Source organism: Physcomitrium patens, chromosome 6 (genome assembly GCF_059467195.1).
Source record: "Physcomitrium patens ecotype Gransden chromosome 6, ASM5946719v1, whole genome shotgun sequence".
In the NCBI taxonomy this organism is placed as follows: Eukaryota; Viridiplantae; Streptophyta; class Bryopsida; order Funariales; family Funariaceae; genus Physcomitrium; species Physcomitrium patens.
This window is the reverse complement of record NC_143415.1, coordinates 9,626,372-9,654,284: the sequence shown is the minus strand read 5'-3', so window position 1 is coordinate 9,654,284 and position 27,913 is coordinate 9,626,372. Positions and strand designations below refer to the sequence as shown.

General features: G+C 32.9%; 3 protein-coding genes across 18 annotated transcripts; 1 reads left to right on the top strand and 2 right to left on the bottom strand.

Annotated features, from left to right (window-relative positions):
* Positions 1 to 4,920: 4,920 nt before the first annotated feature.
* Positions 4,921 to 8,244, bottom strand: LOC112283614 (phosphatidylinositol transfer protein PDR16). 11 transcript variants are annotated; one of them, XM_090251188.1, is made up of 7 exons: positions 8,120 to 8,244; positions 7,464 to 7,897; positions 6,925 to 7,336; positions 6,570 to 6,746; positions 6,296 to 6,394; positions 5,874 to 6,119; positions 4,921 to 5,352 (listed from the first exon to the last, which is right to left on the bottom strand). In XM_090251188.1, the coding sequence occupies exons 4-7, from the start codon at positions 6,624 to 6,626 to the stop codon at positions 5,122 to 5,124; spliced, it is 633 nt and encodes a 210-aa protein (XP_090107314.1). In that variant the 5' UTR covers positions 6,627 to 6,746; positions 6,925 to 7,336; positions 7,464 to 7,897; positions 8,120 to 8,244; the 3' UTR covers positions 4,921 to 5,121. The 11 variants fall into 11 exon arrangements, with proteins under 11 accessions (XP_090107314.1, XP_024378311.1, XP_024378317.1 ...); XM_024522543.3 differs by having other exon boundaries at positions 7,159 to 7,336; positions 7,464 to 8,126; XM_024522549.3 differs by lacking the exon at positions 8,120 to 8,244 and having other exon boundaries at positions 7,563 to 8,106.
* Positions 8,245 to 8,690: 446 nt separating this feature from the next.
* On the top strand, positions 8,691 to 10,775 carry LOC112283616 (peroxynitrite isomerase Rv2717c). Its single transcript, XM_024522550.3, has 4 exons — positions 8,691 to 8,885; positions 9,582 to 9,722; positions 9,995 to 10,063; positions 10,305 to 10,775. The coding sequence occupies exons 1-4, from the start codon at positions 8,736 to 8,738 to the stop codon at positions 10,431 to 10,433; spliced, it is 489 nt and encodes a 162-aa protein (XP_024378318.1). The 5' UTR covers positions 8,691 to 8,735; the 3' UTR covers positions 10,434 to 10,775.
* Positions 10,776 to 13,590: 2,815 nt separating this feature from the next.
* LOC112284105 (uncharacterized) lies at positions 13,591 to 17,665 on the bottom strand. Of its 6 annotated transcripts, XM_024523667.3 has the most exons (9): positions 17,405 to 17,573; positions 17,136 to 17,181; positions 16,247 to 16,381; positions 15,845 to 16,092; positions 15,607 to 15,729; positions 15,295 to 15,448; positions 14,857 to 14,993; positions 14,545 to 14,580; positions 13,591 to 14,413 (listed from the first exon to the last, which is right to left on the bottom strand). In XM_024523667.3, exons 3-9 carry the CDS (start codon positions 16,335 to 16,337, stop codon positions 13,688 to 13,690), a joined length of 1,515 nt encoding a protein of 504 aa, XP_024379435.1. In that variant the 5' UTR covers positions 16,338 to 16,381; positions 17,136 to 17,181; positions 17,405 to 17,573; the 3' UTR covers positions 13,591 to 13,687. The 6 variants fall into 6 exon arrangements, with proteins under 6 accessions (XP_024379435.1, XP_024379439.1, XP_024379437.1 ...); XM_024523671.3 differs by lacking the exon at positions 17,136 to 17,181 and having other exon boundaries at positions 17,570 to 17,665; XM_024523669.3 differs by lacking the exon at positions 17,136 to 17,181 and having other exon boundaries at positions 17,566 to 17,660.
* Positions 17,666 to 27,913: the final 10,248 nt, after the last annotated feature.

Sequence of the window (27,913 nt, the reverse complement as noted above, 5' to 3'; positions counted from 1 at the left end):
TGAGAATCCTTTGATGGAAGAATGTCAGGTGGAAGATGCTCTGCATCGTGTGTTGTGCCTGAAGCTTTGCAGACAACTTCAGAGAAATCGGCAACAATTGAGTACCCCCCATTGCGTCTGGACCAGACCCTGCACTTGACTGCAAATAGATTGACTGGGATCGTAGGGCCGGACAAGACAGTGCCCAAGAGCACCAGCACCACAACGTAGCCTCACAACACGCTCTTGAACACTTCACAACCACTCACATTCCCCCAAACTTATCCCCCAAAACAGTACAGATCGCACGTGTTTCCGACACTGGATTGACTTCGAGGGCCCAAACAGCACTGTTCTCTGAAGGCGTTATACCAAAGATATTGGGAGCAAGCTCTTGTCTAGAAAAACCGTTTGTTAACTCCTCAATGCATCAGTCTTAGAAGTGTTTCCACAAATTCTGAACCTCGTTTATCCAGCTGAATCAACACGATTCTGACACAAGGCCATGGCAAAGGGTGATTCGTCACTGGACTTCGGCATTGGTTGTGAGGTGGGTTGTGCCCATCACCTGGACCTGCTAAATCCTTCAGCACAGAAGCCATCGGAAAATGAGAGAGCATGGAATAGACCACAACGGGGTCTGACAACATTGCCAACATCGAAATTGTGCTCCCGCTCCATTTTCCACACGGCGTGACGATCACCACCACCAGTATGTTCCCCTCAACCCTACAAAGAATGAGTTTGACCATTCCTCCGTCGTTCATAGAATCCAAACCCACTTGCAATGTACACACCGAAAGGTCACGAAATGTCATATTTCTGCACAACTCAAACCATTCAAACCAAGTGGCAGAATCCATAGTGATGACCACGAGAACGGCCAACTCTTCTCGCATAGCAAAACACGGTCTTCACTGCCATCCCTTCTCTCAAAATCCATGAGATGGTTTCATGTCCAGCCCAGCAAACACACATCAAAAACCTGATTTCATGTGAAGATTCGACCTGCAGTGGATCGTGAATGCAATTTAGATGCTCACTGAACATTGATTCGATAGCTCGCTGAATCAGTGAAGGTGAGGAATCAAAAACGCATCGAACTTGTGCAGGTCTTAACGAATTCCTGTAGAAAACGTAACGAACATGTCCCAGGCCTGTGAATTGCAAAGGTGACGGGGTTTCATTTAAAACGGCGGACGTCGCCGTCCTTCGTAATCTTTGAAGCTGTTTCTCAACGGTGGAAAAACGGCGGCCAGCTAAAATGGCGCTGGATGTGGTTGTCAAGGGCCAAGTCACACATAGAAACTTGTGAAGATGTCTTCAAAACTTATGAAGTATAATAAAAGTGGGTTATATATATATATATATATATATATATATAAATGGTTATTTGATAGTAGTGTTCTTATATTACAAAGGAATGAATGAAAATATAATAAAAATTAATATCAATGAATCTTGAGATTTTCACCAGTTGCAAAATTACAAACTTTGTCAAAATTTTGTTGTATTGACTTCAAAAGTTGGTTTAATGATTTCTCCTGATTTTTACAAGAAAGTGTTATACAAAATGAAATTAAAAAGTTAAAAAAATAAATAAAATAAAATAAAATAGATGTTTAATGTCATTTTATTTTATGTTTAAAATTTTTAAACGTAAATTTTATTAAAATTTTAAATTATTAAAAAATTTAATCTAAATATTTATTTAATAAGCACATAAATAAATTATTAGTCATTGGTTTTTTTTTTAAAAAAAAAACCTCATTATGCTCTAACTTACATATAAGATAGAGGTCATAATTATTTTATTACAAAAATATTATTTGATCTTTTAGTACAAGAATTAGAATATAAATATTAAAAAATTATATATATTTAATTTTAGAAAAATATCATATATATCCCTCAAGTATGCTGAAATATCAATAATATCTATGTATTCTTGATAATAGCAAATCTACAGTTAAATTTGAGTATTTTTTATTAAATTTAAGGTATTACTAGTCTTTCTTTTTTAGGTGCATTTGGAGTCCAAATCATGTATTGTGCAGATTTTGTTGCACTAATTTTTGGCTCTAATATAATTTTAAGGAGCCAAGTTCATTGGTGAAACCATTTTTGGTTGTGTTTCAAATAAAGTGAAGATGATATACCCAATTTGCAATTTCGGATTAGTTCATGTTGTACAAAGATAGTTAAGAAGTCACAATATGGTTAAGACAATCAATGAGCACTCTAACTAATGTCCTTTATCTAAAGCATTGTTTGACAAGTTAATCAAATATTTCATCACTTCACGAGCAATTTATAGAAATTATAGTAGTAGATTTTTTATATTCATAACAACAACAAGCATATGTTGAAATGTAATCACAATACAAGTTGTTCTTTTGTGAATGCAAGTGCTTTGCCTTGGGCCACTTCTCTCAACATTTCTAAGGGATCTAAACATTGGAATGATTCCAAAAGGAACCATCTCTCAATGAAGGTGATGTTATAGGATTAGTATTGGGCAACCAAGCCGTCACTGCTACTATGGGGTCAATACAAGTCATGAAATTTAACCTTCAATACATCTAAGCTTGCCATGATAAATCAATAAAGGATGTTTATAGAATTGAAATCATGGATCCTTATTATTGGTAATTACTTTTAACAAACTCTCACAATACGCAAATCATCTTACTATAACCTACCTTCAATCATTAATTTTAATTTTCCATCCATTATGGCAAAATTTGTGTGGCATGCAGACATCGACAAAAGAAATAGAGTACTAAAAAAGAACCAAAAAGTGCAGCACCAAAATTTGCAAGGCACAAGGTTTAAATCTTAGATGCACCTAAAAAAAGAATAGTGATACTTTATCACATTTTATGATAGATTTTCTATTATCACAAAATGAAGAGAAGATTTACTATAATCAAGAATACAATGGTATTATTGATATTTCAGCATATTTAAGGGATATGTATGATATTTTTCCTATATGGTGTAAACTATACAAATACTTTATAAATCAAATATTCTACATACATATATTATCAAAGTATAAAAACAAAATAGTCATAATATATCAAAATATTATTCTTCTAATCAATTTTTCTCACATCAAAGTACAAATTTATAATTATTAGAAGTCTTTAATTTAAACCTGAGATTTTTCTATCAAAGAACATTTAATAAATTTCTTTGGTATATGATTTTTAAGTTATATTCTATTTCGATATCCACATTTGGTATTTAATAATGGAAAAAATTGGAATTTAAAATTTAAATAATTCATTGATGTACCTAAAATAATTTAGGAACTGTTTTATATTTTTCCTTGTAAAGTAATTGGTTAATATAATCTAATTTCTATCAACTATCACCTATCACACTGAAGGATTTTTATTTTGACATAGTTTCAATTAGATTTCTTAAATTAAGTCACAAAGTTTTGTTCAAATTCTCAGTAAGGAATGACATTTAGTTTTTTTTCTATTGCACAATAAATATTCTAGTATTTTTAAGTTGTTTTGATACAGTTTAAGTAATGCTTGCACATCTGTGCGTTTTCTTGTACATAAATATAAACATTTATGAAACAATATGTTTTGTCTTTAACAACTTTGCTTTACATTTATTTTTAGCTTTTATTGATGAAGTGTGCAGTAAGTTTTACAAACATTGAGTATATAGCTTTTGAACAATTGTTTTTTGAAAGTAGTAAAAAAATGCACAATAAGTTTTGATTCTGATGTTGCAATTTTAAAATAATAAGACTAGTATACTAAACAAGCTAAAATGAAAACATGATTTCCAAAAAATAGTGTAAATATTTTGATTGCTATTCAGTTTTTATCATTATTTCACTATCATTATTCTTCACCATAAAGAGTATAATACATTTGTAGTGATGATGTATGCTAAATTATTCAAAGAACAACTTGGATCTTCTGATTAGCATAATATTTGTGCTGTATGGGTAATTTAGACATAATTATAAGTTACATTAAGAGTGTTTATAGGTTCATAAAAAACTGTTTATTCAAAAATGTTTGATCCATATAAGCTGGACTCAGTGTTCTTAGATTAGTTCTGTTTCTTTATTGTGCTAAAATATAATTCCATATCTTTTCGAACAAACAACTAAATAATGTTTTGTAATCCAAGCCCAGCAAACTTCAATTTCTTCCTATTAAAAAAAATAATCATAGAGTTAAGTGCTTTACAAGAACGTGTGAAAAGTATAAATGTTTCAATTCTACGATTCATGTTCAGAAAATTCAAATAGAAATATAAATACTCTATTTTCATTATGATTTATTTTTATGTGTTTTAAAATTAACTATATTATAAAAATATGAAAGGACAATTAAGTGTACAGTTATCAAGTATAAATTTAATTATCAAAATAATAATAATAATAATAATAATAATAAAATAAATAAAACACCGATTCTTGAAGCGTTTTATTTACTTGAATTTTTAAATTGTAATTTTAAAAAAAGGCAACAGATTAATCTAATATCTCTTTTTTACTTTTTTCTTCTTGCAATGAAAAAAACAAACAAACAAACAAAACAAAACAAAACAAAAAAAAACTTAATGACCAAACTCTGAAATTTCATCACTTATTTAATAAAAATTTGCATTTATTATTACATGTTTTATGCATCCTTGACCAATTGTACAGCAGAAACATGTAGTTCATGATTATATCATTTTACAGGTATGTAAAACAATATTCACCACATACTTTAACATATACTCTTTGTTATATTCATATTTTCAAGGGATTAGGTCTTTTGAAATTAATACTTGTATTTGACAGAGTACTTGCAACATGACAGACAACATTGAACATATTGAAGCGACAATTCTCTTCTGACAGGGATTAAATTAACATGTATGCAACACTGAATGCCACATTCAGTGTGAAGTCGGCAATTTTACCAAATAAGAATAGATCATTTAGATTTCGGAGGACAATTGCAAAGTTCAATGGAAGTGCTAGGTTGATATGATGTACCATCAGTAGGGGATAGCTTCTCACAATGCTTGGCATCTTTAACACGAAAACTTCGCTCGGAGAAGCAGCAGCAGCAGCAGTTGTCATTGGACCCACATAGAAGGCTTCAATAGCATGGCTCAGGCTGCTTCTGGACGTTCATCTGCTAGCTTTCTCCTTAATCCAAACTTGGCGTCATCTTGCCGCATCTGTCTTGAGTACTCCTCCAAGTTGAAGTTTTCCTCTCTAAGTAGTTCCTCCAGCTGGCTGTTATCAAAGAGGCTGTTCACAAGTTTCATAGATGCAGCATCCGTGCTGTACACAAACTTCACCTTCTTAACTGTCCTTGGATCCAAGAATGGCTTCACGATCTGTTGTCAGATAGCCGTATTTTTACCAATGTAAAGTCAAACCTCGATGTTTTAACTACTCTCGATTGTTAAGGTCAGATATTGGTTACTCTGCATAGGAGTGTGACTAAGGATGCTGATTCATCGGTGTGTAATTTCTGAGAGAGCATTAAGATAATCTATGATGGCATAGTGTACTGTGATATTGGCAACTTTAAGTGGTGCGGCGGCAGAGGAGGTGAGATGCCAAGCTATTACAATAGAGCCGCTAGGGTTTACAATAAAAGTAAATGCAGAGAACTCATTAAATGCTATTTTGAATAATATGTACATAGGAATTGAAATGCAATGCAGAAAAAAGCTACACCAATAAATGTTTCACCGATACCGTCATGGATCAGTAGTACTTAAAGCGTGAGCTCAAAATCCTCTTCAAGATGTGAAGACCTCAGGGCTGTACTATCCCATTGGGTAGATAAAAAGACAGAGGTGTGGTCTAAGAAACTTAGCATGCGTTATCATACAATCGAAGTGAAACGCACCTGCCAGAAAGCTTCAAAATAGTGAGGAGGGTTGTACAAAATTGCAATGCCCAATCGTTCCGGGTAGTGGTTTTGCAAAACTTTAGCAGTTTCTTGAGCCGTTTTGACAGGAATTGATTTACTCAAACTCCACTCATGGAAGTCAATCAACCAAACCATCTCCTCTTGACCCGATGGTAGGTTCAATATCGCATTCTCCATCATGTAAACGAGCTGCTTAATTTGGCCCTCCCGTGATGTTGTATTCTAAACCAAACATGTACTTCCAATCAACACGATTGCTAGGCTTCCCAAGTAGTAGCAAGTCACCAGCAATAACATCCGATTTACGCACCCATCCTCGATTTTGCGACCTAAACACCACTTTTTTCAACAATGTAAAGAATCTACAGTTAAACCTCCAAGCTTCTGCACATGCTCACCTGTTTTGCCGGGCGCAAAATTAAGACGGAATGTCCCTGTTTGTCTTTACAAACCGCTCTATATACTTTACCCGTCTCCGTTTCGCCGGCAACATCCTCCTGCACATGAAACATTCGAGACGCCATTCACTTCGATAGCGCTGGTTCTGACACGCGCATCTCCAACCAGATTGTTTGTTCATTTGGAAACATTATCTTGAAAAGATCAACTACAGCAAACCCTCTACCCAACGGTTAAGATGTTGAGAACAGAGCAACTTCAGCGTGGACATACCCAACGGATTTCGTCTGGCTTAAACGATGCTCGCCATGCTAATGATTCTTGCAGCATCTTCTCTGCTTTCTTGACGTTCCAATTACGGGCGCGAAGATACCGCCTGAGGCAATCATCTGTAGCATATTGTAATGCGCGTCCAGTAAGTGGTCCCAACGCTGTCCTCAAATCATTGACCTGAAAACCCAGTTGGCATGTCCTCATCCAAAACTGAGACAGAATTGACCTTAAAACTAACAACCCACGTAAATCCAAAGAGAACGCCAAAATCTTGTTGATGTGTGTTCCTTCTTCTAAGAGGGCATGTAAATTGAGCATTAGAAATTACAATGCTGGGACTAAATTTCTCAATTACCAGTAGTTCTACGTCCTATTAAATCATATCAGTAGGCACCAGATACACGGGTCCAAAGCCTTATGTTTCTTGAGACAGTGAGCTTATATGTTGGTATGAAGCTGATGGACGCCCGCCCTGATAGATTATCAAAAGCTACCCACACGATCCAAGAAAAACGTTCCAAAAATTCAACAGAGGTGAATGCGAAGACACAACAGCAGAAGAGTGTGAGCACAAGCCGTTGACGAGTACCCTGGCTTCCTCCTCGGTGTATGAGGTAGGCTCATGGTCCTTGTGTGATATTAATCTCTTCATGTGAGCTGAGCAAATTAAAACACACTACGTCTCGTACGCGCCCAAAGACTTTTTAAGATTTGCCCAGGAGCGGCAGCGTCAGCAGCAGCAGCAGCAACGCCCAAAATCCACCTTCCTAATTCCATTCGCGCCAAAGGAAAACACATTAGCCTGCGATGCCAAATCAATGGTGATTTCCATCAAGAAGATACGCGCAACACCCAGTTCGCAACATCAGGCACAACGAAGAAGAAATCACGAACTTTTTGATCCGAGCACTCTCCGAGACGAACTCCACAAAACCTCGACAACACCTCGCCAAGAGCGTCAAAATTGTATCAAAAATACCTTCCAATACTTACAGTGACAGGATCCAGTAAGAAATGAACCCCAGGGCAACAAAAAGAATCAGTAAAGAGAATGTCAACGAGATGACGGGTGAGGCAAGGCAAGGTAAATGTGGTGGACAAGAAACCAGGGCATTAAGATTAGGCTAAGGCTTTGATGAGATTGATGGCATAGGGCCAGAGCGAGAGGAGGCTTTCGGGGGCACTGGAATAAGGAGATGCGAGGGACGGAAGAGGCTTGCGAGACGTGCAGAAGCAGCACACTGGGTTTCCTTTTCCAGGTGGCTCTTCTGTGTGGAAGGCGGGCTCTGTCCGAGCTTTTGGCTACGAACGTGGAGGCATCTGAGCGCCTGCAAAAGTGAGCTCAAGCTTTGATTGCAGCAGTGAACTTCAATTCATAAGAAACAAATAACACCAATAAAGAAAAATAATAACAGACGGAAGCCAGAAAATCGTCTTTCCATCGCCATGTACGTCTGCGTGCGTGCTACGTGCATTTCTCGAACAACATAATTCTAGAACAACACAATTCCCCACACGGAGCTCTCGGGGAGAAACCCATGGACTCAAACCTGATGAAAGTAGTCCACAAGCTCCACAAGCCCCATGGAAACAGTAGATTATATTAAGAAAACTAAAAAAAACCCAGTTCGATTTCCCATTTCCCACATGCTTCTTCGGCATCTCGAAATGCGCAAAGATCACTAAAATAGGGGAGGGTTTCTCTCATCCACCATCATCCATTCAAGAGGTGAAGCGGATGTCCTGCCAAATCGCACGGGGGGCCTCCTTTTTCTGGACTGCGATCACTTTCCGCTGCTCCCGCTCAATTTTCACAGCATCTTTCCATCGGAGCCGCATGAGACCTGGAGTCCGAATTATGCTGCTGATTTAGCTACATTCATTGACTGGAACAGACTTGCAGTGATGGACAAGTGCCGTTCTGCTGCTGCAAATTGCAAGGGCTCGTGGCATACTGAAGCCGCAGTCCAATGTGGTGGAATTTAAACCAGTTCTCTTTTAAGTTGGGTTTTTTTTAGCCACCCAAGAGGACGTGGTTGGATGGTAAGCTCGGCGGATAGTGCATCGACTGTCGCTGAATAGAAAATTGTTTGTCTGCTCGTCGCGCCATTGACGAGGAGCCCCGTTGTGGAAAGCCGAGGATAACAAGCTGATATCCCAGCAGCCATGGCGGAAGGTAATCCTCCCCCTTTGCACCCGGTGCTGCAGCCGTTGTCGTTTCTTCTCGGCACCTGGCGGGGTCAGGGCGAAGGTGGTTTCCCTACAATCCAGTCGTTTAAGTATGGTGAGGAGATCAAGCTATGGCATTCCGGCAAGGTGAATCGTCTTAACTAGACCCTTTTTCTCTCGTAATCAGATGGATTGTAGGATTGAGACGTGAAGTATGTTGTGGTCCTTCTCGAGACTCTTCTAGCGAAGGAAGACAATTGAAGCAGGTGCCTATATATTTCGAATGTGACGTGGGTTGTGTGTGGACAAAAGTTCCTAGGTTAGAGAACATATTGAGTGGAAACGATGTTTGGATTTTGGTTTTGAAAACAATGAAGTTAATCGACGAGCAGAAATTAGTTCTAAGTCATGGGCGGCGTAGGTTTTGTGTTTCTTTTTCCATACGTAAGAGCAAATTTTATGAACGTGCCTGTGATTGGAATGGTTGCTGTTACCAAGTACATTTTACACAAGAGAGAATGTAATGCCCCACTTAAATTGAGTTGTGTTGTTGAATGTTTCAGTTGATACGAGAGTGAGTCAGAGCGATTTGTTAAGCTCACCGTTCAGATCATCCTGTTAATTATGTAGAGTTCAGAGGCATTGTCGACGCTGCATTTATTTAAATGAAATGCTTGTTACTATAGAAATACGTGTTTACAGCACAGCGTCGTTGCTTGTCTCATGGTGGTTAGCTAAGTGAGAGCGGTAACGTTCTAAGCATTCAACGGCGTTGGTGAATTGGGTTTTTGGACTCTCTGCTTATTCTGATTTCTCGTTATGCTGAGACGTGTTTTGGTGCAGCCGGTGATTGCATACTCGCAGAAAACGTGGAAAGCAGCATCAGGAGAGCCTATGCACGCAGAGAGTGGATACTGGCGTCCCAAGCCTGATGGCTCCATAGAAGTCATCATCGCACAAAGCACCGGGTTGGCTGAAGTTCAGGCATGAAACCATACTCCAGTTTAAAGTTTGTTATTAGAAACATTAATGCGCTTCATGGTTCATTTTCTTCCATATAGTTTTTAACCGAATTCTCACTTTCATGAAGTGCTGGGAGGTGCTTGGTGCCGTGTTTATAGACAGAATCTTTTAACTCTTAACGTTCTAAATGTGTCTACCTAGACGATTTTGGGATAAGGGGTTGACTACATCAATATCTATTTTTAAATACTGCTGATCTTGTATGCCTTTTTCATGGTCGTTTCTTTATCCAGAAAGGAATCTACGATGCGGAGAGGAAGATGGTGCAACTACAGAGTGATGCAGTGTGTAATGCTTCGAAGGTTAGTTCCTATAAGTGTCCTTACGACGGGATATGTGCATTTCCCCACCGAGATTGTCAGTTGATCTTTTGGACTGCCGCTTAGTTCACAGAGAGCTGCCCTATCATAACTATTGAACTAGGCACACAACTGCAGATGTCGTTCATGTAATTGAATTCGTCGTAATATTTTTACAACTCTGGAGAGTATTAATTAGACTTTGAACATTCTTCTGGTCAACTCATTTTTAGTTGGCATGCAGGTTTTGAGTATTGGGCGTGTGTTCGAAGTGAAAGGAGACGAGTTGATGTACACAGTGGAGATGGGCATTCATGGTCATGACCAGCAACCCCATCTTCGAGCAGTTTTGAAAAAAGTCACTGGCATCTAAGCTTTTTCTGGGAGAGTAAACCATTTTAGGATGTACAGAAGCAGATGTGAAGGTTGAACCTACCATCTGTAGTTTTTGTCGCCGTCCTAATTTGAGCTTTTGCTGCAATTTCCACTAATTAAGAATATTGGAAGCAAAGTAGATCGCAACGGTCGCCACAACCTTTGTGAAACTGGTCCACTTTTGTAACTAAGTGTTTTCCACTCTACACGAATAGCTGGGATTTAGTGCTGATATGTCATTTGGAAGAGTAAGTATGTATTAGCGCAACTTTCATTTGAAAGTATCTGCATGATGCCACTTCTGTTTGACATAAAGTTAATATTGGAAGTGCCAACTGCACTGATGTATCAGAATGGATGGTTTGTAATGCATCCGTTCTACAGGAATAGTATTTAAGGTTGGCGTCAGTTGATTCAAGAACTCAACAAGGTGGGTGTGATGAATTTCCTCTTCAATAATTTCTTCTCATTAAACAGTAGTTGTAGCCTAAACACGTCAGATATTTAACAGCAACCTTCTTAAGTTTAAACCAGTTGATAAACATCACACTCCCTTAGTATTTCTTCACTGAAGAAAACAATCGATTTTTTTTTCTGTTTATTGATGACACTTAGCAAATTGACATGTACATGATTGTACAGACATTTAATGGCACTAAGTGTTATCAATAAACAGAAAAAAAAAAAAAATGGAGAATTCCAAAAACAAAAACAAAAATAAATTCGATAGCTGATGGTAGCCTCGTAGGAATCATTTAGTAAAACAAATCTGCAAGTTGTGACACTTAGCAACCTCTCCCAAACAGTTACTACTTCCTACCAATTATGTTTCTTCTTGCCCATGTTTTCAGGCTCATGAACTGGTCTTGCAAATAGAAAATGATATATTTGTCATTAAAGGTGTACTGATTCTTGCATGGAATAAAATTGTGGGGTTCCATATTACAGAAAATTAGTTACTTGCAATTTAGTTCTTAAGTTCTATTATTGGTTATTTTTAGGGGAGTTCCATATCTTTTGCAATACAGCAAAGGAATTTTGTTATCTATTGTTTTTATATAAACTTACACAATGCATGCAACCTAGCTTAAGGCTATTGTTTAAGGCTATTTTTTTTTTTAAAATAAAATAAAATAAATCAAAGGCTTGATTTGAATTTGATGTATGGCTTGTTTGTTGTATGGAGCTTGATGCCACCTAGCAAGGTCAAGGGGCAAGCTCATGTATAAGGCTTTTGGGGAGTAGAACCCCAAAAGAAAAATTTGAATTTAAACTTTGTTTGGACCAAGTAATTCTATAATCTTGATATTTCTTTTTTAGAACCCTAGACTTGCAAATTATGTCTCTCTTTGCATCTTTCGCTTTTTCTTTGCCTTGACTCCCTATTGCTCTCTTTCTTCTTTGCTCTTTTTTTTAAGTCTTTTTTTTTTTTTTTTTTTTTTTTTTTTCTCTTGCTCTCTCCCTCTCTTTAATAATAAGTCTTCTCACACCAAATTCAAAAAAATGTACAATTTACTAAAAGAGCCACTCAAGGATGTATAAGCAATAATCTTAAATAAGCAATTGTTTTTTTGAATTGACCTCTCTTGCTTTTGCCAAGGTTTAGAAATGGTGCTTTTGTAGCCATTGTTGTGGTCACAACAATACCACACATGCCAACCTTTCTTTGAGTGCTTAATCATAATAGCATAGCCACAATCTACTCGGTGCACATGGATGTCTTTGAGCAACTCTTTTCATGAATTGTACATGTTTTTTAAGACTTGGGGGAGAAGGTTCATTATAAAAGAGATAAAAAGTGCAAAGAGTAAAAAAGAGACAAAAGAAGAGAGAGAAGAAGGGAGTTGGGGCAAAGAAGTGAAAATGACACAATGAGAGATACATAATTTGCAAGGGTAGGGTTCCAAAGAAGATCATTGAGGTTATAAAATCACTTAGTCCATACAAAGTTCAAGTTCAAATTTTTTCTTCCAAGAGCTTTGCTTCCAAAAACCCTCATAAGGTTGCTGCTCATTAACCCCGTCTCTAGATGTCATACTCCACATAACAAACAACTACCCAATTAAAGGCCTCCATTTTGCTTGGATATATATATATATATATATATATAGCAGTTTGGGATGTATATATAGCAACTTAAAGTATGCTTGTAGCCTAAGCCAAATCAATGTTGTTATAAAGTTTGTTGATATTTAAGTAAGTTATAAGAATCATTTGATAGTCAATAAGGGCCATAAACAAATGATAAGTACAAAAATAAAGTAGGATAGATTAGAACATAACTATTTTGTCATCAAGCAAAAAAAATAAAATTAGTAGACAGATTTATATAAGATAAGAAAGTTTTTTTAAAATAGCAATATTTGTTTTCAAAAACAATTGTTGCACACCAAAACATTTAATTACAAGTGCCTCAATATGTTTTTGTTAAAGTTTTTGAAGATTATGTATATGTATATATATATATATATATATATATATATTTTCAAAAGAAATTTAAGTAAGATGCATAAAGTAGAACACATAAGTTTTCAAGATTGAAGCAAGTTCTTAAACCATTTGAGCATAAACTTGTATGTCTAAAACAACTATTAAACTGTTCAAATAGAAGTATATTGAAAATTGAATGCATATATCAGCCTTCAAAATGGCATAAAGATTCAATGTAAAATGAAGACTTCACATATAAAATAGAATAACAAACACAAATATGTAGGAGTTACTGTTTTACTCTATGCACAAAGATAATTTTCTAAATGTTCGATTAAAAGAACTAGCATGGAAACATGAAGGTGTCTGTAAACATACCACGTAACAATTTCAAAGTTGTGGTGATGGAATTTGAATGTACACAATACATAATAATGGATATACAAAACCATCAAGTAGTTAATCAAGTCATAACAATATGGTTGGTTTATAAGTAAAACCCTGCCATCCACATTTGTTTGTCAACAATAATAACGGTGCCTTAACATCGATGCAAAATCGAAGACTCCATCCATTCCCTTACATACTTTCATGTGTACATGTATTTATCACCTTTTATTCTAGATTTTGATTGCTTAAACTGAAATATCACTTAAAATTCCATAAGAATAGATTTCATAAGTACAAAAAAGCTATACAAATCTGCCAAGCCTCGAAATAAAAGGTGAGGGAAAAACAAAGCACACGCTATTGATCCAAGTTACATTACATTCAGACACAAGTACAATGCGAAATCAGTGTGACTACTACCCAAAAACAAACTCACTGTCTAGGAGCAGGAGCCGGTGGAGCAGGAAGTGGAGGGGGGCTGTAGTACGGGGAGGGCTGCTGCTGGAATTGATAAATGGGATTGCAACTTGGGGGCATAGGGGGTGGAGGTGGTCCCATTGAATGCTGAGTCAGCATCATGTGGTTCTGCATGGGAGGCGGGGGCATCGCTGTTTGAAAGGTGTAACCTGGAGGCATCATGGGGTTGGCTTGAAGAAATTGAGACAATTGCGGGGGCAGCTGGTAGGGAACAGGTGCAGGAGCTGGTAGCTGGTCAACATGATTTTCCAACCTTGGCCTCTTCTGCGCCCCATCCATGTTGAAATTTGGTGAATGCAATCCATTGCCTGCTTCTTCTGCTGCCAATGATGATAATACTGATGTTAGCATGGCGGCTGATGATGAGCTGGCTGCTAACTTGGCCGCAATCTCGGCAGCAGTGCTTAAAGCTGAGGTTGGAGCTTGGCTCGTCTCCGTCGGCTCTGCAGAAAGTTCGTTAACTGTGGGATTGTTAGTGGTTCCTGATCCACTTGACATTGAAATATGGGTTTCCGTGTCCATGTCCCTCGATGCTAGATTGTCATGTTCTTGACTTGCAGATCCCTCTTCAACAGATCCAACGGTTGGTGCTCCTCCGACAGGAAAGTCGATATCACTTGTGATCCCAGAAGCCAAACGTTGCTGCACATTTTTGGTCTGTTGCAGCTGAGACTGTGCTGTCTGTAAACAAGTCCAATAATTCCAAAAATTTAGATCGACATTCTCGACGTCACATTGCATGCTGAAATCACTCAGTTACAAAGCACTACATGGGTTCAAACATCATATAGGAAAGAATTGAATAAAAATACCTGAAGTTGTGCCCGAATCTGCTCCAACTTATTCTCCTGTAACATACATGTACTGTGCATAGTTAATAAAATGAACTGACTAAACACTAGTAGATACAAATAGACACTCGTTTAATGTCAACTACCACTTTCACCCCTGAAAACATAGCTATACTGATCGAATCCAAGCCAGCAGCCAGTATTAGCCATCATCAGATACCTTCACATGAGATCCTTGGCACATAAACGATTAACATTCATGAGTGAAAATGAAAAGAACTGCAACTGGAAATCTGACCACCCACACCCTCTTTGGCAGAAGTAATGTAGTACCTGTACATGCAGAGCATCTTTCAAATCAGAACATAGCATGGCATGGCTCCTCTCACACGATTCGAGCTGTTCTACACACTGCCGCATAACCAGCTCTTGTTCCAGCAACTCTTCAGACACTGAGGCTTGCATATCGCCTGCCAAATGGTATAAACATATAGCTAAACCAATAAACAAGAGAAGAAGAAATAACTTCTCAAATTTCAGTCGAAGCCCATCCTCATAAATATAAATGTAGTTATCAAGTGGACCACCAAACCTTACAGACAAGTTGATACCATGTGAGCTACAAACGTAACATCACAAGAGTGTAAGATACTCATAATCAGTGTCACCTCACTAACAAACGGATTGTCCGGAAAAAAGTAATCATTTCTCTTTCACGCACATACAACAACCCGAAAAGAAGAACTCAACAGTATGATGTTAACCAAATACCATTGCCGCCAGCAGCTTCAGCTTCTTTCTCCAAGTTCACAACCATCGACAAAGCTTCATTGCACTTCGAGACAGCCCCATACTCGTCCACAGACTTTTCATGGGCGGCTTGATATGATCTTGCCACCCTCTCGAGTAAGGTCCCTTCAAAACTCTACAGCCTCGCAACACAGTTAGTTCAAAGCAATCGTCAATTTGGAGGGAATTCCAGAATAACAGAACAAATATGCTGATGGAAGAAGTATACTAGGATTTATATTCGCTGAAAGCGATAAAAAGCAGGCAGGCGTACGTCACAAGCAAAACTCGCACCTGATAATTTGGTGAGGACTGCTTAGGCTGCTGCTTCGGTGACTGGAGCCTCTTCCCGAGCAATTCTTCACGAAGACTCTGACCACGCGAACCAAATACCCGCCTGTCCTCCCAAATGCTCACCTTCAACCCAGAACACAACAGAGTTGAGCAAGCATATCCTCCAAAAATAGAACAATGTAAGGAACTTGGAACTTCTAAGGAACTTAAATGTCAACATTCCAGCTGTTCTGCATACCAGGCGGTACGCTGGATTACGAACTGATTCATCTCCAGAGTCGAGTACGTCACGGAGAACTGCAGGCAGTACAGTCCAAAATGCATTCACAAACTCGGGACCTTTCCGCCGGCTATTCTGCAGAATGTCGTTTGCCAGATATAAGAAAGGTACACGCTGCTCCTTGGGGGCCTCGTGAAATTTTGAAGCCCATGTATCCACAATTTCCTTTGCTTTTTTCCGGTGAAATATGCACCAATGGGAGAGAGCTGAAGCGAGTGAAGGTTTCCAAGCGTAATGCACTTCACAAGGAAATGAGCAACCATTTTCTAAACCTAGAAGTACAATATTAGGGGGAGAATCCACAGTAAAAACGGAATTCAAAGTAAAGACTATGCGACTTTAATGAACGTGCAGGGATACTTTCAATGCTTTGTTGCGAAGCATTGAGCTTGTTGAGTTTCTCCGCTAATGTTGCTCCCGTAAAAGCCCCACTAGATGGTGGTCCGTCCATCGCCGATTCCAGATGCTTTCCCGAGCGTCTGTGCTTTCATAAACCTGAAATTAACCCCAGTGGCACCCCTGTGAACAAAGGATAAACAAGCCTAGACATTTAAGTCTTGCTATTTAACGCATGCACGCATTTCTCGATCACATTCAAATGGTCGCGGATGTGGCTTGTAGCAAATAACCCCATGTACAGATATGAACGGATATGTACATGCAGTTATTAACATTTCGAGTACAACCATGCAGGATGCCTACAGCGATGCACTTAATTTCTTTGTGCTCTAAAGAGAGCTGCATGAACAACTATCAGACAGCTGGCTTCTGCGTATCATAATAGGAATATACGCAGCATCCCTAAGGTGTAACCGTTTAAGGTGACACTCTTTTAGAGAAGGCGGAACTATTTCCGGTCCCTTGGTCCTCGAAGGATTAAGTCATCACCATAGATGCTCAACAAGGGCTCAAAGCAGCACAAATGCCACAGCGATGACCACTGACAATTGCGTACGTGAGACCGAGTGAAAAAGCAACAATGGAGAATTTTCCTACCGTTTCGGTTTCCAATTGAAGTAAACGCGAAAAACTCTACTGGCCTGCAGGTAGAACTACTTCAGAGCTGCCAAATATTTCCTTCTTCACTTCATATGCCCTAAAAAATAAAGTATTTTTCCAAAGACAACGCTAGCAGCTACACTGGCCAACAGTGAATTTCACAAATGCATAGTCACACAGGAACATTGCAACGAAAGCTTGCAAATCCAGCAGACCAAGTCGAGCAGGTGCTGGGAGTGCGGCAGCTAACCTGCTTATGGATACAAAGACCTCACTACGCAACTCGCATAACCTAACTGTAGCATCCAGACATCGCCACTTATTCAGGAGAGAAAAAAATAAAGAAAAAAAACCCCAAAGATTCATAGCACTATCTCCCAAAGACAACACCCACATAAAATCACAAAACCAAAAACCCTACATTCAATTACGAATTTGACAACACTCTCAGCTGCGTCGACATCGCTTTCTCCTACCACCTTCAGAACTAGAAAAAAGAAGTCCTTAAGAATCAAAAACCTTGAGCAGTTACGAAGAATGCAACCATGCGGGTCCTCAGTAAAAAAAGAGAGTCCCCAAAAACCTCCTCGCAACCCAAGTCGTTGCAGAGCTTGAAGAACTTGAAGAAAACGTGGGAAAAGAGGAATCGAGGTTGTGGGGCAGCGAGGGGGAGCACTCACACACCGAGAGTGGCTATGGCGGGAGAGCTCGAAACGGGGGCGGCAACCAGGGAGCACATAGATTCCTGCGCTGGGCAGCTCCCTCCACGCTCCCCACCTGCCTCTCTGTCTAGGGTTTTGATCCATTCCTTCGGGAACGCGTGCCCTTCGTAGCTGGTCTACCGGCAACTGCCCGTTCCTGCGAAGGGGAGACCGTTCCCAGGCCTTTAACTCGATGATATAATAAATAATTAAGGGATATAGAAACACCAAGGAAATTGCGAGACCGCATCCCAATAATGGCAATCAGGTATTCTTGGGGAATGTATTATTCTTTGAGTGATTAGGCAGCAGTATTTGGAACATGAGATGCTGAGGCCAACACACAAACAAACAAAAAAAAAAAAAAAAAAAAAAAACATTAATTTCTCTATATATATAGATTATTATAGTATATGTGTGTGTGTGTGTGTGTGTGTGTTATATAGTAGTATAGTATATATTTATTATAAGTACATATATATTCATAAAAAAAAATGTATTTTTTATAAATAATGATTTCTAAACACAAAAAAAATAAAGTAAAACTATAGTACAAATTATTGAATATTGTGGGTAAATTTGTTTTGTAAAGAAAATATTTGGAAAAAAGTTGTTGAAAAGAGTGACTGTTGGTCTTGTTTTTCTCTGCTACATACCATTGTATTGTTAATAAAAATATATTATCTTTAATTTAATTAAATATCATTGTTACCATATTAACTGCAATAATGAATATAATAATTATTTATTTATTATTTGCAACATTATCATTTTGTTTTTGTGTGTAATCATAAATATTATATTTGCATCAATCCATCAAGTATTATAGTTTATTTTTGTATTGTCCAAAATCCCTGACTTCTTTTACATCAAATTCTTGAATATTATCCTTTTTCATAAGAAGTAGTAGTAATTGTTTCATTCTTAACATATTTGTTCTTTAATATAGTTTAATGAAAGAAGCATATAAGGTATAATAGATTTGAATTGGCTCATGTGATTGCAACTAATATACAATTTTTTTATTTTTTATTTTTTTAATATATATTTAGATAAAAGATGGTCTGAGCCTTTGATAAATCAACTTTTTATAAGATTGATTAGCACTAATATAATAACAAGATAACTATGTCTCATTACTAAGTTTAAATAAAAAAATTATTATTAAAAAAAAAAAACATTGCATTGAATAATTATAATCCATAAGCATTTTTTTAGCTCTATCTTCTTTATTATATAAAAATTTAATTATTTACTTTTAAAAAGTATAAAATATAAAATTAGGAGATATAATGATATAAATAATAAAAAAATGGTGATTTTGAATAGAAGAATGTAGATGATTACCATTAAATAAATAAATAAAAATATATTTATTAAAAAAATTATCTAATCATTTTAATAATAATTAATAGTTCAATACAACTATTTTTTAATATATGATTCATAAATCTAAATTATATATATATATATACATATATATATATCCATTTTTAATACTTAAATAAATCTCTCTATTATTTTAGTATCAACGATGGACTTTAAAAATATATAATAACAATAGGAAATTCATCATATGTATGAAGATTATTATTTAAGAATTATATTGATATTTTTATTATTAATTTTTTTATAAAAAAGTTCAAAATATAATATTTTAATTAAGTAAAACACTATTATAAAAATATAACTATCACAAATACATTATATAGAAGATTGTATAAGAAATTGAACAAAAGAGTTCCAACAAAAAGATTAGTAAGAATTTGATTAAACCAAATGTATACAAGATCAACACGAAGAAGGATGTATTAGAGCTCCAAGAGATATATTGTCGAGATTGAGGATCCCTTCAACTTCAACTCTAATATATACTAGGTATTAAAAAATTTCTCAAAAAGTTTTCATGTTGCTTGAAAACAAAGTAGTCCTAAGAAGCTTCTTAAGAAGTTTTCATGTTATTTAAAGATGAAGTAATCCTAAAAAACTTCTCAAGAAGTTTTGATGTTGCTTGAAGATGAAGCATCTCTAAGAAGCTTCTTGAGCAACTTCTTTAATCTTCCAAGAATTTTTTAGAATTTGCTAGAATATTTTAAGAACCTTTTAAAATTTTATATGAATCTTTTTAAAATCTTCTATTGAAATATTTTAAGAAACTTTTAGAACCTTATACAACCTAATAACATATTTTTAAAATATTCTTAAAATATTTTTATTGGATGTCTTTAATATCACTTCTCCTTTTAACTTTGACTTCTATAAAGAACATTAGTTTCATATTTGCAATAAAATAATCAAAGCTTAAGCATCATCTTTAAGGTTTTCATGTTTGACTTGATTGTAGCATGGCATTTTCTCCCTTGGAAAGATCCAACTTTATCTTAAAGATGATCTTACAAAGATTGCAAGAGTTGGAATGATTGATATGGTAGCAGTGAGCTATACTTTAAGATTTATGACACAAAGACTCTCTAAATACTATTCAATTCAATATATTGGATCATAAATTAGATAAATTAAATTCTAAGATTGCTATGAGTAATATTTTTTTTTTTTTAAAGATATATAATATTCTAGCAGTAGCTTCATAGAAAAGTAATTCTAAAATAGATTAAATTTTTGAAAATAACATCAATGAAACTCCTATATCTTTTGTGGCACATTAATTAGTTTTTCTACTAGTTCTTATATACGTTCATTGATATTGTAGCCATGCCAATAAATAAAATATTCCAACTTACATCTTCATTGCTAAAAATTAAGGACCTTTTCTATCTCATATTCCACATGATTATAAATTTAAATGCAAGGCAGTGATAGTTGTATTCTTTTTAAAATAGTTAATTTTGAATAAGCTTCTTAAAGAAAAAGATAAAAGATTGGATGTGCCTTCATGGATGTAGATAATTCCAATCAATAAGCCATTGAATTGATTTACTTTTGAATACAAAATCGCCTTAATCTTTGATAGTCCAACTTATCACAATGTTGATTGGTCTTAATATTTTGTCAAAGAAGCCATATTTTATTTCTAATTTAAAAAGTAGGAGATTTTTTTTAATTTTTTTTTGAAGATGCTTTATAAGAATCTTGAGTTGCTTCTCAATGGAACTTTAAAGTTGTCTAGAGCTATGACAATTATTTTGCAAGATCTTCAACGGCTAAATTTTCATCTTTTAGTATATGTAATAAATCAAGCTTTGGATGATAACCATAATTGGCATAAAATAATATTTATTAAATCAAAACATAAAGAATATTATTATAAGCAAACTTTGATTAAGATAAATATAAGATCAAATTATCTTGTTGATAGTTGATTATACATTATAAATACTATTCTAAAACTTGATTAACTTATTTTATCTGACCATTGGTTTGGAAGATGGAAGGCAGAAGAAAGATTGATATCCATCTTTAATATTTCAAATAAAAAATTCTAAAACTTTGATATAAATTGAGGTTCTTAATAAAAAAAAATGATGTCATCAAATAAGCTATAATATCAATATGTATTATCAAGAAGAGCCTTCTCATTTTTTCTCTGAAAATTACGTTTTTGCATGGAAAAAAATGTGCCATCTTTGTAATTTGATCCATAATAACATAGATCGCATCAAATGTAGTTGATGGTGGTAGACCAATGATGAAATCAATTGATACTAAAGACCATGGTTGCTTTGAAATTGATAGTAGTTGTAGAAGTCCATAAAGATGATGATAAGAATTCTTGGAGCTTAAACAAATGTTACATGAGAGAACAAAGTTCTTCATGGTCTTCTACATTTGAGGCCACCAAAAACCTTGAGAAATGAGTTCCAATATTTTATTAAATCCAAAATATCTTGCAACTAGGAAATCATGACGAGATTGAAGAATATGAAGTTGCATCAATTTTTTTAGAATACATTAAGGATCTTTATAATACAAAAGATCTTCCACAAATTTAAACTTGTTGTTATTAAGGCATTGGTTGATATTACAAACTAATAAGTCCTTAGCTAACACTATACAAATTTGTTTAAGAAATTTGATTCAACACGTGTAACTATAGATATAGCATAAAGACAATTATTTTAGCTTCAAGAAAATGGTATATTATTGATTAAATGCTGCTTTTTAGGCCTTTGAAGCAAATTATTATTTTCTTGATAAAGTATTTGATAGTATTTGCTACTTTTTTAGTCAATATATAATCATAAAATCAAAATGAAATAATAGTATATTTCAATGAACTTGATAATAATTCAAAACTTGAGCCGATATAGAATACTCCAAGTTTTTTTTATCTATATATACAACCACAAGATGTGTAGCATTTTTCAATAAGTGATTTCATTCTTGGAAAGAATCTACAATTCAAAGAAGCTCTTTATCACAAATTTCATAATTGATCTCCATAGTTGAAAACTTTTTAAAATAGAATGCAATTGAATGGAATTTTTTATCTTTTTCTATCAATGACAGTACAAATTTTGGTATAAAGTTAGAAGCATCAATCTCCAAAAAGAAGGCCTTCATGAAATCTGAATGCATTAAGATTAGAACTATAATAAAAGTTATTTTCAAATCTTGAAAAGTCTTTTGAGTATGAGATTTTAACTCCAATTTGTCTTTGGATGTCAATTGAATGAAAGGAGAAGCAACTTGGGAGTAATTCTTGATAAATATTTGATAGAAATTAACAAATTTAGAAAAATATTCTACATCTTGTATTGTCTTTGGAATTTCTCACTCTTTTATGGCTTAAACTTTCTTTGGGTCCATTAATAAGCCTTCATTAGATATAATATATCCAAAAAACTTCACTTCTACTTAATAGAATATATATTTCTCCAATTTGGTATATAATCCTATATCTTGTAATTTTTGCAAGATTAATCTCACATCTTCTTCATATTCTTCAAGAGTCTTGAAGTAGATAAAGATATCATCAAGATAATAGATAATAAGCTTATCTTTGAATTCTCAAAAAATATCATTTATCAAATATTGGAATGTATCTAGAAATTTTTCAATTCAAAAGGCATGATATTATATTTAAAATATTTGTTCCTTATCGAAAATATTTTCTTTCATTCATCTCTTTTTTTAATCTGTACTAAATTGTATGTACTATAGAGGTTTATTTTGATATAGATCTTGACCAAAATGAGTTATTCCAAAAGCCTTGATATCAACAATAATGGATAATGATTCTTCACTATTATTTTGTTGATGCATCTTTCGGAGATTTGGAATGCCAAATAAAATTCTTTGCAATATTTTTATCAATGTAATTTTTCAATACCAAAAACTCATTCTATAATAGGTTGTAGATTGAGTCCTTTCTTAAAGCTTCATAGTACAATCATATAATCAATGCTCCAACAATATATCCTTATTCCTCTTTTAAAAGATATCTTAAAAATCCTTATATTGCTCTAAGATAGCTACTAATAAGTTTGCTTGTTCATGAGCTAGAGTTGCATAAATAATAAATGACATTTCTTTTTTAGCCATCTTCATAAAAGACTTTGCTCCAAGAAATAAAAGCTTTATTTTTGATGACTTCTTCATAGATTTTGCTCAAACAAATTCTATAGAAAATTCAACCTTATAAAATTTCTAATTTATAAATATATTATATCTTTTTTACCACAAAAGTCTCAGAATAATAGGATAAAATGGATTTTTAATAATATTAAATACTATTTTACTACTATAGCCCTCAAATAATATTTCTAGTAGTATAGTTTAGTCAATAATATTGCTTAAAGATAAAGATCAACCATCTATTATTTCTACATGTATAGGTTTTGACTTTTGTACTCAAAGAATTTTATGAAATTTGAAAAACAAATCATCTAAAAAGAAAATACACGTTCTTGAATCTAATAAAATATTTGTTTGAAGTTTTTGTGGGCCAAAAAATAAAGATATAATAAAAAAATAAGCACATTTAATAGAAAGAGAGACCTTAATGAATTTGAGGTATTGAAATGTTCAACTACATGGTTCCTATTTTGGTTGGATGTAATAGAACATTCATATTATTGATGCATATAGATAGATAGTTAGAGTTGTTTTTAAAAAGTTTCTAAAATTTTCTAGAATTTGAGCTAGGTTGGTGGTCTATAAAGGATCTACCATGGAGCATTATAAAAGGACTTAGGATGGTTATTTTAGTAGAGTCCATTATTAAGGATATTCTAAAAAGTTCCAAGATACTTGGACAAAATATAAGTAGGACTAGCCAAGGCCATTCGGATGTTTGATCAAGTATATTTTGATTTCTTTCTTTTAATTAATTTTGATTTGAATTTTTTTTAATTCTATTTTTTCTATTCTCTTTTATTTTTATTTTTTTTTGGTATAATCTATTCTATGTTGTGATAGAATTTATGTTGCTTTAAATTAAAAGGGTTTTAGAACTTAGAGAGAGTTTAGTTCCATTTTACTAGGCCTCTTTATCTTGCTAAATGATTGCATCTTTGTCTTAGTTGTATATTATTTTTTTAAATAATTTTCAAATTTGTGGCCTTCTTTACCATATTATAAGCATAGATCTTACTCAAACTGAGGCTTCTTTTTCCCTATTGTAAGAGTTTTGAATTGGCTTGCATCAATTTGTATATCTTCAACTTTCAAATGTGGAAGTAATATATTTATTGAAGTAGCAAAGTACAAATTTTTAATGCATTTCTTTGTCAAAATCTACAAGCATTGATCTTAATAGCATTAAACTAATTAATTATCATACTTTATAATTTTTTTAATAGCTTCACTAAATGTTTGAGGATTAGATAATGATATTAATAGATCTTTTATATCATCTTTTAATCTTCAATAGAATTAGTTCATAACAACTTCTTTATTCCAATTGATGTGATAAGTCAATTGCTTAAAATTAGATACATAAATTGATACAAAATGTGACCTCTGACGTAATGAGTAAATCTTGCTTGTTGTCCATCAAGCCTTTTCATGTTCTCCAAATACTTCTACAAATGCTTTTAAAAAAATATCAAACTTATTCAAAAATAGAAATTTCTTTCAAATAAAGGAACAGATCAAAATAATGCTTATCTTATAATCAAAGTTCTAAATAAATCAACTTGCGACTCCTTTGTTAAATAGTGCTCAAGTTGTAAAAAAGTTATTAATTAAATTTAATTAACAAAAATTTAAAACTTAAAATATATACTATTAAATGTTTTTGAAGGACTAATCCAAGGTTCTTTATGTTATCAAATAGGTGAATTTTCTTATTAAGGTGTAGGTGCCATTGTCTCTTTGAATATAGAAGTTTGAGAAAGTAGTTGCATTATAGACTAAATTACTCCATGTCTTATACTACCATAAAATCTTACAAATAATCCCTTAATTTCAAAAAATTTATAAGATAAAGCATTCAATGTATTCCAAACAACATTTAACTTAGACTTGAGAGACTCAAACATATTGACATCTTTACTTCTAGTCATCATGAAAAAAGAATTTTTTAAATAATATCAATTTAGAAGAAGCTACTCTGCAATCTCTAAAGTACTTTTATGCCTTTAAAAAGAGGGATAATCCACTTTCTATTATAAAGGATCAAGCTCTAGTATTTATAAGATGGTAGTCTTGAAAAATTTTCATAGATACACTATATAGAAGACCAAACAAGAAATTAAACAAAAAAATTTCAATAAAAAAGCTAACAAGAACTTAATTAGACCACATGAGTATAAAATCAATACTAAAAAGAATAAGCTAAAGATCCAAGAGATTTGATTTTGAGATTGAGGATCTCTTCAACTTTGACTCCAATATATACTAGGTATTAAGAAGTTTCTTAATAAGTTCTTATGTTGCTTGAAAATGATGCAACTCTAGGAAGCTTCTCAAATAACTTCTTTAATTCTCTTAGAACTTTCTAAAATGTGATAAAATATTTTAAGAATCTTCTAAAACTTTCTAAAAATCATTTTAAATCTTTCATTGGAATAATTTTAAAAACTTTAAAAACCTTTCAAAATCTAATGGAATATTTTAAGATTATTCTTAAAATCTTCTTGTTGAATGTTGATATCAATAATTATATAATTTTAGGCTTAAAGACTTATGATAAAATTTATTTAAATAAATATTTTTTATTTATTTATACTAATTAATAGTTAGAAAAGTCTAAATATTTAAAGATGATTGTAGAGGCTTTTCATTTACTTACTACAATTGATGCTTCTTTGAAAATTATGAATATTCTTAAGAAATTAAAATATTAAAAATTTAAATATATATATATATATATATATATTATTTATAAATATCATACGTATTTTTTTAATTTTTTGGACCTATGATATTTTAATATTCTCAAAATCCATCTATTCACCATGATTTAAGATGGTATATTTTTAATCATATGCTTAAAAGTTTCTAAAATATATATTTTTAAGCTATGCTTATACTCTAGTGTCTTTAAATTTTTGTTATACGAAACATATATGTCATCGTTATCATTATTTTTTAGAAATATTATTATTTAATTTTAAATTAAAATAATTACCTAAAATTTATAAAAATCTGCAGTATTCATAAAATATAAAAAATTAGCTAGAACCATTATAAATTTAAAATGATTAACATTGTACTCATTACAATTGTACATGTTCAAAATATTGATTGTATTCATTATTACATATATACATAAATAAATACATATGCATGTTAGATTATAATATTTTTATAAGTTTATTTGAGTAGATATCTTTATTTTATTACATTTCTCAAAAACTTTTGCTGTTACAAGTAAAAGATAATAATTCTTAATCGTCAACTTGTTGAGCCTATAAAAATCAACTCACAATCAAGCAGATTTATGTAATGCTTTTACAAAGAAAAATTGTGCATATGTAGCAAATTTTAAATATCAAATAAAAATATTTTAAAGACTTTTGTCAATGTGCATATTTTATTGAGTTAGAAATAAATTAAAGTAATAATCAAACTCACTCTTAAAGATTAATTGCACAATTATTAAAACAATTATTGAATATAATATCACTTTTTTAGTAAATTTTAATATTCTTTACATTTTTATTGAATTTTTCTACATATATTTGAATAAAGGTTGAATGATGTATACATTGCAAATTTTTTTTTTCATAGTTAAATCGATGATTTTTTTTCTAAAAATTATAATTTGACTTTTACAGACTTTAAATTTGATTATTTAAAAAAATATATATAATCAAAAAGATATCTAATCCATATAATAATCATACTATTCTATCCAAAATAAACTTAGAGTAATATAAGTACATAGAGACTTGATAATATCAAACATTATAAACACACATAAATACTTTCATAAGAAATTTTTCATAAGTATCATTTCAAAAGCCAATGATTAGATGTCTATGATTTTTTAATGTATTTCTTAAGTTTTTGCAATAATATTTCTTTACTTTGAACAAAAACCTCTTTTAAATTAATTATAGTAATTACAGACTAATATAAATTGTATAAGTTGTAGTTCTTACACAAGTTTTTTAGTAAAATAAAGAAGATGGTTGAGAAGATAATAGAAATCCTTGACAAGATGATGTTATAGAAGAATTCATCCTCATGATTTGTTTTATTGGTGGAAAATTTGGATTTTTGATACATTATCTTTTTTTAGAAATTTACTTTCTGTATTATATTTTTTATAATGATAATATTCAATGTTATAATTTTATTTTTTATAATACAAGAATAATTTATATTAATGACATTAGTTTTCATCTTACAATTAGAAAGTTTGAAATAGCATATTAATAATATCTAAATCTTCCACATTTGAGTATGTGTTTTGATTACTTGAAATTATTTGTTAAGAAAAACCAAATTATTGATACTCAACCATGAAAATCTTTGAATAAAATCAAAATAGCAGATTGTCACAATTGATAGCAAAATCATTTATTTTACTTAATATTTGAAGATTTAGTTAGCCAAGGATAACTTTTAACATCATATAGTAATATGTAAAATATTAATTAATTAATTAATGGATTATAGTAAAATAATTAATTTATTGTTATTTGTTAAATTTATATTAATATGTATCATTTTCTTGATTTAAAACTTATTTATTATTATTATAATACAAAGTGCATTATATTTTTTTATTAATAATATATCAAATTTATCTTATAAAAAATTTATTTTTTATTTTTATTTTTAAATAAATAATTCAATAAATATTTTAATAAATATTTTGAAACTATTTTTATTAAATAACTAAAAAATTATACTTAAATTACTTCTTTTATTTGATTTCTAAAACTTTGAAATGTACATCTGCAACAATCAAAGA

Coding starts and splice junctions, on each gene's coding strand:
- LOC112283614 (XM_024522543.3), bottom strand. CDS start 7,221: ATGAAGAGATTAATATCACACAAGGACCATGAGCCTACCTCATACACC. Junction 6,395..6,569: donor AGCCAGACGAAATCCGTTGG/GTATGTCCACGC, acceptor TTTCATGTGCAG/GAGGATGTTGCCGGCGAAAC. Junction 6,120..6,295: donor TTTTGCGCCCGGCAAAACAG/GTGAGCATGTGC, acceptor TGTTTGGTTTAG/AATACAACATCACGGGAGGG.
- LOC112283616 (XM_024522550.3), top strand. CDS start 8,736: ATGGCGGAAGGTAATCCTCCCCCTTTGCACCCGGTGCTGCAGCCGTTG. Junction 8,886..9,581: donor AGCTATGGCATTCCGGCAAG/GTGAATCGTCTT, acceptor GTTTTGGTGCAG/CCGGTGATTGCATACTCGCA. Junction 9,723..9,994: donor CCGGGTTGGCTGAAGTTCAG/GCATGAAACCAT, acceptor TTCTTTATCCAG/AAAGGAATCTACGATGCGGA.
- LOC112284105 (XM_024523671.3), bottom strand. CDS start 16,337: ATGGACGGACCACCATCTAGTGGGGCTTTTACGGGAGCAACATTAGCG. Junction 15,730..15,844: donor GTAATCCAGCGTACCGCCTG/GTATGCAGAACA, acceptor TCTGGGTTGAAG/GTGAGCATTTGGGAGGACAG. Junction 14,581..14,856: donor AAGATGCTCTGCATGTACAG/GTACTACATTAC, acceptor TGTATGTTACAG/GAGAATAAGTTGGAGCAGAT.